Source organism: Mirounga leonina, unplaced genomic scaffold, assembly GCF_011800145.1.
Source record: "Mirounga leonina isolate KUSES-001 unplaced genomic scaffold, KU_Mleo_1.0 Mir_200, whole genome shotgun sequence".
In the NCBI taxonomy this organism is placed as follows: domain Eukaryota; kingdom Metazoa; phylum Chordata; class Mammalia; order Carnivora; family Phocidae; genus Mirounga; species Mirounga leonina.
The window spans coordinates 3,071,205-3,080,936 of record NW_023270503.1 but is presented as its reverse complement, the minus strand read 5'-3'; the positions used below and the strand labels follow the sequence as shown (position 1 = coordinate 3,080,936).

General features: G+C 51.5%; 1 protein-coding gene across 1 annotated transcript in view; it reads left to right on the top strand.

Moving 5' to 3' along the window:
- The first annotated feature begins 3,261 nt into the window (after positions 1-3,261).
- ABR (ABR activator of RhoGEF and GTPase) overlaps positions 3,262-9,732 on the top strand; it is a 171,888-nt gene continuing 165,417 nt past the window's right edge. Inside the window, exon 1 of the mRNA XM_035027633.1 lies at positions 3,262-4,459. Within this exon, the coding sequence (XP_034883524.1) occupies positions 3,412-4,459 (1,048 nt within the window). The 5' untranslated portion in view covers positions 3,262-3,411. The remainder of the gene's footprint in view (positions 4,460-9,732) is intronic.

Sequence of the window (9,732 nt, the reverse complement as noted above, 5' to 3'; positions counted from 1 at the left end):
TTTATTTATTTATTTATTTATTTATTTATTTATTTATTTATTTATTTTAGAGTGAGTGGGTAGGTGGGGTAGGGGGCAGAGTAGAGGAGAGAGAGTCTTAAGCAGACTCCCCCCCCCGAATGCGGAGCCCCATGCTGGGCTCTATCTCACGACCCCAAGATCATGACTTAAGCTGAAACCAAGAGTTGGATGCTTAACGAAGTGTATCACCCAGATGCCCCTACAGGGGCTCAGTAGATATTTATTGAATGAATGAATGCTAATGACAGATGCACCTGGACCAAACCCTTGCAAATCTACTGGGCTTTAGAATCCAGTAGATTAGCTGTGTGACTTCTAACCTCTTTGATCTTCTATTTCTCTCTCTCTTTCTCTTTCTGAAGTAGCAACAATAATACCTTTTTATGGGGTTGTTGTGAGGAATTAGATGAGATCAAAGATGTATGGCAACTAGAAGTATGGATTCAATAAATGTCAGCCACTCTACCCCTGCCCCCATGATGACCCAAAGTCAAGTAATAAAGCTGAACTATCCACCAGCTAGAGACAATGAAGGTTGCTCCTGGGATCTGTTTACAGAAGATGTATGCTGGCATTTCCAGCTATATTAGTCCTCGTGGAAAAAATTAGTGGTATTAGTAACAACTTCCTTGGACCAAAAGGGAATCATGCTGCTGTTTTACTTAAAGGACAGAGTTGAAACTATCCTCCTAGGGAATTTACAAATTCAGAAATTGATGTTTGTAGTAACTTACAGGGTTGTTGTTTTTTTTTCCTTTGTGCATTTAAATGTACATATCGAAACATCTTCCAATCAATATGCTGTTGACTAGGGTCATCCATCCTTGCTGTGCTGCATTTCTCTCCCATTCTGAAATTTGAACAGAAACCAAGGTGCTTGTGGACTCCATTTGATGGAATACCCCTGCCCTGGCTCTCAGTAGGCATTGGGAGCTCCTCAGTCCTTCCCAGTAGACAGAAGAGACTGTGGCAGCCTCTGGGGAGGCAGGGAGAGACTATGAAGCTAAGGTGGGAGAGAAAGCAGCTTGAGGAACTAGGTGAAGGACTGAGAAATCACACAAACTGGGGAATACTCAATTAATGTATTTTAAAACTTATCCATTCCTTCAGTTTGGCACAAGACAAACACTATGATGAGTCATGCCACTAGCACACCAATTTTTTTTTTTTTTTAAGAGAGAGAGAGAAAGAAGAAAGGATATTGGGAAAATGAGTAAACACAGACTTTGTCAGGAAGGAAATTCCAGAGTTGAGAAGCCTCTGTGGGAAGCACATCTGCTCCTAGTCTGGAGTGATTCACAACTGGAGAAGCTGAGCAGGAGCTACAAGGTGGAGATTCATTCAGCTGCCTGCTCATTCATTCATGCATTCATTTCTTTCATTCAACAATGATCAGTTATCTCTCTACCACTCTCTGCAAGAAGCAGCAAGAATACAAAAGTGGAAAAGACACAAACCCTACCCTTGAGGTCTCTAAAAGTAGAGGAAACAAAAAATATCACTAATAGTTATAATAAATTGGAGCAAAGGCAAAGATAAAGACATGGAGGAGATGCAGTGGTGGCACAAACCCAGAAATGTCTCCTCAGAGGTGGGGATCCCTTAGCTGAGTCTTAAAGGCATTGGAATGCCCTAGGCAGCAGGGAATTATGCCTGTGTGTAGGGATGGGAGTAGGAGGAAAAGTCACTCGTAAAGAGGGAGACGTCTTTGAGGACAGAGTGGAGTTGACAATTCTAAAGCATAGGAGGAAGGCAGAGAGGTGGGCTGGGACTATGTGTGGGAGGACCTCCTGTGTGCAGAGTCTAGGCACCCGCCTGTCAGTAATGAGGAGCCACTGGAGGGTTTTGAGTAAAAGCATGGCACTATCTCATTCATGGCTAAAAAATATCTTCCTGGTATCTTAGCAATAGCCAGCCTTGAAGGATGGGCTGAAAGGGATTGAAGAGTGGGAGTAGGATAGCTTGTTCAGACAGTTCAGGTGAGAGGCAAGTGGCAGGTGGCTAGAGGGAAAGGGTTGCTGAGCTTATCTCTAGGCCACAAAGGGCAGGACGAATTTCCAGCTGCCAAGTCACTAGTCTCTTAGAATATCAATTTCCTCATCCTTAAAATGAAGGAAACGTGAATCACCAATAAGGTCCCCCGTTGCAGCAAGCACGAGACAGTTTTTCAGGACCTTGCTCTGCAGACACTGGGGCCTCACCGGAAACCCTGGAAAGAGGAAGGGCAAAGTGCTCTGCAGCCACGTGCAGAGGGGAAAAGAAGCGGGAGCCCCCCATCCACTCCACGGCGAGTGCCCAGGCACCTGTCCCCAGCCCCTCCTTTCTATTCCTCCCTAGGGGAAGTGTGTGAGGCCACAAAGAGGAGGTGAAATGGAGGGCCTTCTTAGATGCCCAAGTGTCTAAGGCTCCTGCTGCCATGGTTTGATTCGGTCAGGCGGGAGTACTCTCAGCTTTGAAGTCACAGGGGCCTCTAGCAGAGCCACTTGGAGCTTTTAACCCTTGCCCATTTCTCCCCTGGAAAAGCTCTAAGGGAGCATTGGAGAGAGTGCTTTAAAGGGACTCGCAAAAACCAAAGTTCACTCCCCGGTTTTGGTTTAAACAGCTCTGTGATCTCGGACACGTTGGTTCAAGGCGCTCAATAAATCCTGGGTAGGGGTAACCCCGTCGGTCGGTAGACCGCCCCCTTTGACACCTGCCCTCGCAGCCGCGCCACCTCGCCTTCCCCCCCCCTTCTCCTTCCCCGTCCAAGGCGCCGCGCGGGCTCTGGGCAGACGAGGCTGCGGAGAGCCGGGCGGCGGGAGGTTGGCTGGGAGCCCGGGGCGCCGCCGCGCGCTCCCTCCCCGGGGCTCCCGCCTCCCCCGGCCGCGCGGCCCCGCGCTCGGATGCAGGGAGCCGGCGCGGACAGCGCGCGGCTGCGGGAGCGGCGCCGCCGAGGCGGCGGGGAAGGTGCGAGCCCGGCCTACAGCGGTCAGCTCCGCGCGTCGCGGGCGCTGCTCGGGGGCGCGCCGGCGGGGTCCCGGCCGGGCGCCACCGAGGCTCCGCCCCCGCCGCGGCTCGCCCGCGGCCCCCAGCCCGCGAGGCGCCCGGTCCGGCGGCAGGAGGTGCAGACCGCCGGCTCGGCGCGTCCGGCCCAGGGCGGGCCCAGGGCCCCCAGACGCCCGCCTCCGCCGCGGGTGGCCGCTTACGTCAGGGAGGCGAAACCCAGAAGAAGGGGGAAAAAGGCACAAGGGCGGAAGGGGAAAAACTTTTATTTTTTTTCCTATTTTCTTCTGGGGCTGAAGTGAAGGGCAGGCGACTGCGCCAGCGCGGGCTTCCGGGAAAAGCCCGGCGCGACCCCAGCCGGGGGCGCGCGGCAGAGCCGGGCCCGGGAGGCCCGAAGGGGCGGCCGCCATGTGGGACCCTCAGGACTTCGAGCGCCACTGGCAGGCCGAGTTCCCCGGGGAGGAGGCGCCAGTCATGCGGCTGGACTCGGTGCTGGACATGGAGCGGGAGCTGGAGCGCTGCAAACTCAACCTGAAGCGGCTGCAACAGGTGTTGGCTGAGGAGAAGTTCAAAGTCTCCTACCTGCAGGCGGCCCTGGCCGGGGAGAAGCGGGACCTCGGCTGCGGGCGCTTGGAGGGCGGAGACGGCGACAGCCCGGGAGCTTGGGCAGAGGAGCCGGCGCCGGCCGGGCGGGAGCGGGCGCCGCCACCGCGCGAGAAGGAGGTCGCGGCGGGCGGCGGCGGAGACCCCCCAGGCCCCAGTGGGTCGACCCCGGGGGTGGCCGCGAAGGCCGAGACTCCTCCCTCCGCGCGCCGGGACCTTCCCACCTGGCCCGGGCCGGCGGGGGCCGGGGGCGCGGTGCGCAGCTTGACCGCCGCCATCCACCAGCAGCTGCTGCAGCCTCGCCTCCTCTTAAGGCCCCAGGAGGACCACGCGCCCCCCGGCCACGATGACACAGCCCCCAGCGCCCAGGGAGAGGAGTCGTCCTCCGGGACCCAAGCGGGGCGGGGCTCGGAGGAGGGAGAGCCGGACGCCTCGGTCGCAGATGATGGGGACAACAGCAGTGACCACGACTTCGAGATGGTGGATTTGAACGAGAAATTCGTCCTCGGCCACTTACTCGTGGCCCCCTGCCGGCTCGGGGCCCGCGATGAGGCCGAAAAGCCGGCGCGGGCGGGCAGCCCCCATCGCTGGATGCACCTGATCCCCGGGGGCTGGCGGCCCCAGCTCCGGAGCCGCGACCTGGAGCAGCTGGAGGCGGAGGCCAAGGACGGGCGGAGCTCGCCCCTGGCGGCGGAGGAGCACCCCCGGCGCGGGGCTCGCGAGCACCTCCCCCCGTGGCGGCGCAAGAGGTTCCTGCGGGTGCCGGAGCGGGACTCGCCCAGCCACAGCTCTCCCGAGAGGGGCAGTGACTGCAGCCACAACAGCTCGGACCACGAGGACGGCTTCTCTGCAGGTAGGCGCACCCTCGCGCATCCCGGGGGCTCCTGGCCCCTTCCTGCACCCCTTCCTGGCACACCTTGTTGGTCCTGTTTAACCTCAGGCGCTTGGGAAGGAGGGAGATAAAATTTATCTGTTTAGCTTGAAACCACTTGTAGAACTGGAAGAGGAAAAAAAAAAAAAAAAAGATTGTGCAACATGATTTCGCCTTGGGCGAGTTTGTGAAAATAAGCAGTTTGGCGATGCCAGGGGGTAATGGAATGGTGTGCTTGGCTACGCCACGGGAGACATCTTTCACTTCGGGCCTCAGCCCTTATGCTCTGACTATGGTAACATCACCGCCCGCCCTCCCTCCCTCCAACTCATCTTCCACAGGTCGGTCAGATTCCTTTGCACCACAGGATAGTACCTTTCTCTACACAAAATACAGTGGCTCCCCATTTCCCCCAGATTCCTTGATGTGAAAGTTTAAATCTTGCACGTAATTCTCTGAACTTCTCCCTCATCTTTCCCAGCCTCTGTCTTGTGTTCTGGCCAAACTGAAACATCCTGTCACTCAGGGAAAGGTACATAATCCTCACTGCCCCCTCCCTTTGCTGGCTGCCCCCTTCCTAGAAGGCTGCACCTGATCTGTCAGCTTCCAGGAGCCTGAGTGGGAAGGGGAGGGCATAGAATCATAGTTTTCAAGCTGGCCTGGTGCCCAGAGATCATGTCTTGTGCAATATCTTCCTTTGACAAAGGAGAAAGCTGAAGCTCAGAAAGATTAAGTGCTTGTTGAAGTGAGTTGAGAGCCCCACTTGGGGCTTCTGTCATTTGTTGTTTCCCCTGACATCTGCCCTCTATTTTGAGGACAGGACCTGGTCCTAGCCATCTTTGAATCCCCTTGTGGCAGTCAGTATGGTGCCTTGCGCATAGTAAGTGCTCACTAAATATTTCTTGAATAAATGGATGACTGCGTGGAACTGCATGTCTCCCAGCCACCCAGCTCCTCATAGGTCAGGGAGTGGGAATGGGGCTGAGGAGGAAAGGACAGATAGGGATGTGAGGATGGCCTGTGACTGCTCCTTTGCTGCCCCTGGAACCGTCAGAATCTCCTCAGTCCTAGGGAAAGCATAAATTGATGTCTGGCTGGGTCAAATCGTGATCAGGAACTTAAGATGCCTTCCTGCTCGGTGAAAGAGGAAAAAAAAAAAAAAAAGAAAGAAATCACTGATGCTGGGATTGTTCCAAAATCTCCATTATTAGATCTTATCTGGGTGAGTTTGCATTTGAATGAAAAACTGTCCACTTTGCTAAAAGCACATTTGGAAGGTCCATCAAGTCATCTGTTGTGATCAATTACACTTATTCATTAGCAGAGACTGGCTGCTTTTCCCATAGGTAATGCTTTTGCTGCCCATGCTAGTAACATTTTTATGTGCCCCTTTAACTTAAGGGAAGAGTCTGAAGATTTCACTCTAGTGCCAAGTTCCAAATACTGAGTGGCAGCTACCCAAGTGGCCCAGAGCTGCTTCAGAGCTGGCTCCAATCCCATCTTCCCAGAGACCCACGTCAATCACCCCTTCAGGTATGCCCAATGCACTGGATTTTCCCCAGGGAGTTATTTTTATTTCTGTGCGCCCGTCTCTTCTCTCCCTAAGGGCATTCTAGCACAAAGAGCATCTTGATGCAGATTAGGAATTAGCATTCCCTCTGGCCTCACGAATTACAAAAGGTGCCTGCTCTGGGTGGACCAATGATAAAAAGATTCTCATCCCTCTGGATTAAAGACTCTGGCCCAGTCACATGTCTGGCATTTCTGTGGCTTTGGCTAGTGGTGCCTGGGCTGTATTTTAGGCCTCACTCCGGGACCCCGCTGCAGGGCAGGCTTGTGGATAGAACCCCCTGGACAGCTGTTGTCGGGGCCCTGCCTCCAAAGCCTCCCCATGAGGAAGTGGCTGGAGCGGACATGCACATGCATACCTGCATGCACACACGTACGTGCACGCCTACACGCGTATACACATGTGCACCCAATCACGTACATGCGTGCATGTGCACACGGTCTTGGAGAAAGAGTCGTCAGACATACAGAAAGTCACTAGAGTGGATGGACTAAGGGCAGGGCTTTTCACCCTGTGGGTGGCAGCCCACTGAAATCAGTGTAGTGGGGAATGAAAGCATCGAGAGGCTTTCCTCAGCAACTCTTGGCCATCGTGCTTTATTTTTCTCCATAGCACTCACCAGATTACCGCTTCAGATGCTACAATTTTGCATGTTGATCTTATTCACTCTATGCAGTAAAATGCAAGGTCCAAGAGGGCAAGGATTTTTATCTTTTTCATCCACTGACATAGCCCCAAAGCCTAGAACAGTGTCTAACACATATTAGGTATTCCATAAATTTTTGTTGAGTGATATATTTTTTTAAAGATTTTATTTGTTTATTTTTGAGAGAGAGAGAAAAAGCACAACGGGGGGGGGGGGCCCAGAGGGAGAAGTAGACTCCCTACTGAGCAGGGAGCCCCATGCAGGGCTCAATCCCAGGACCCTGAGCTTGTGACCTAAGCTGAAGGCAGATGCTTAACCGACTGAGCCACCAGGTGCCCAAGTGATATATTTTTTAATAGGATGGAATAGAAGAGAAAACATGGGAGTGAATGGTTGCCCGTTGTAATGGTGAGTATTTTCTGTTTTAAAACTTTGTTTCATTTATGTATAAATGTGTGAGTGTATATTGGGTCCTGATGTAGAATCTATTTCTTGCTGTGGATTGGACAAAAAGGTTTGAAAATGCTGATAAAGACTTTGGGCTTTGTAGCTAGACTGCTCATGTGAACTTGGAAGAAGTTATTTGAATTTTCTGTGTCTCGGTTTCCTCATCTGTAAAATGAGACTAATAAGCACTGCTTACATCATACCGTTGATAGGAGTAATAAATGGGATTTTGTTTCTAAAGGGCTTTGAACACGTCTTGACATGTAGTAGGTACCCACAGTGTTAACTAACCATGACTACAGGTCATTTTCTTTGAGTTGATGCTTCAAAGATTCTCATTCCCAGACCATTCCGAATCACAGGTGGTTTGGTTTTCTATGAGGCATGTGTTGTTTTCCTAGCTTGGCTCTGGCTCTTTCTAGAAACTTCCAGGAGCAGGGCAGGACCCAGGGCCAAGTCTTGGCTCATGACGCTCTCTTTCTGGCTTGGCCCTCATGTTTCTCCTTCACTGGCAATCATGCCCATTATTTGTATTCAGAGATCCTCAACTGAAGGTTGGGTTTCATCGGGCCATTCAGTCTCAAGGTCTTAAGGAGAGAGAGCCACGTGAGAGGCACATAAAAAGGCCCAGAGGGAGAGATGCCCCCCTCTTTGGAAAAGGTCTATTTTCTCTTATGAGAGGTAGATTCCCATCCAAAGACACATTTGGATCTCTTTCTACCCATAGTAGCCAACCCTGAGTATAAGTTAGAATGCCAGTTCTTTTTTTTTTTAATCTTTTTTTTTTAAAGATTTTATTTATTTGACAGAGAGAGAGCGCGCGCGCACAAGAGAGAGCACAAGCAACAGGAGCAGCAGAGGGAGAGGGAGAGGGAGAAGCAGGCTCTCCACTGAGCAGGGAGTCCAACTCGGGGCTCGATCCCAGGACCCTGGGATCATGACCTGAGCCGAAGGTAGACAATCGACTGAGCCACCCAGGCGCCCCTGTGTGCATTATTATGATTTGCTTCATTGCTGAAGTCCCCAGCAGACCCCTGTCCATCTGCTGCTGGGGTTAACCCTCAGGGCTGCTACCCACCCATGGGGCTCCTGGGTGGACTTGGCCTCACAGGGGAGCAGACCACCTGCTGTATTTTAGATCTCCCCTCTTCAGCAGGGCACTCTTGGGCAGACACAACTGCATGTCCAATGCGGAGGCCACGTGGTGACATGCTTCCTTACCCCTCCTGCCATAGAGGTTGGTCGACATTTCCTTCTCAGGACTTCTGCCTCTCTTCTGGAGCCTGTGGCCTCCCCTGTGCCACATCTGTACTCCTTTTGCACCAAAGTACACTCTTCTAGCAAAGCCCAAAGGTGGCTTTTCAGCGTCAGGCATCCTCTTGACTGGCAAACAATTCATCTGATATTCTGGTTGTAGTTCGGATGACAAAGTAAATATCATTAGTATTTTAAATTGGCAGCATTTTCTTCTTGCCTTAAACTCTGCTCTGTGAAGGGCAAGTGGTCTCTGTTTTGGCTGGCCCTTGAAATCCTTCATTTGTTCATTCATCTGTTCCACTCAACAAGAATTTATCAAGGTCTTACTTCATGCCAGGTCTCTGTTAAGGCCCAAGACTGCAAAAGTCGGTGACCTGCCTTTATGGTTCTCACTAACTCTTTGGCTCCTGGGGTAGATAAAGAAACAGCTTTCCATCAGGTAACTTGGTACATCCTAAAATGAATGACTAAGGACTGTTCATCTGGATCTTAGTGACATTCAAGAGTCTAGAAGAGGAAGAGATCTTAGAGTACATCTACTCCTGCCCCTCTCCAGACAGAGCCCCTGAGACCTAAAAGTAACCTCAAGGTCACACGCTTATGACCCTCAAGGCTGGGCTCATGAGCCAGGACGAGGCTCTTTCCATTGTCCTGTGGCCTTTTCTTTCTTAGAATTTGAAGCAGAGGACTCTAAAGACATAAGTTCTGTCAAAGTCATGGTGACAGGAACAGTAGGCCACCTCCTTTAGCCTCCTAGCCATCTCAGGGGGTGGAAATTACTAGTGCTATTTTATAAGTAAGGCACTGAAGCTAGGAGAGGTAAAGAAATGTACCCAGAGTCAAACAGCTCGTGATGGAATCAGCTTGAACTCAGGGCAGTCTTAACAAAAAATCACACTCTTTAACTTCCAACATGTAGTGCTGTCCTCAGCCAGCTCTAGAATTCTAGATTTCTGAACTTGGGAGACCCTGCCATCAGATTCTGCCAGGCTGCCAAAGGAGATTTTTTTATTTTTAATCTGCATGTGCAGTGCACTTCCTATTAGGTACTCATGTTACCTAAATCATTTGTAACCGGATGGGTTTTTTCCCCCTTCCCTCGAGTGACTGATGAGATTTTAGCTCCAGGAAGAATTCCTTGTGTTCAGTGGTTGTATCTGAATAACTTAATTCAAAGTATTGAGTTTTTGGCCTTAGCTGTGATAGAGTTTTTTTTTTTTCCATTCCCTGGTGCGGAGAGATATTAAAACACTCTCTGAGACACATGAGCCGCTGGTTGGCTATGATTCATTTATCACTGGAGTTGACATTTTGTCATTGTTTGCTTGGTTTCTC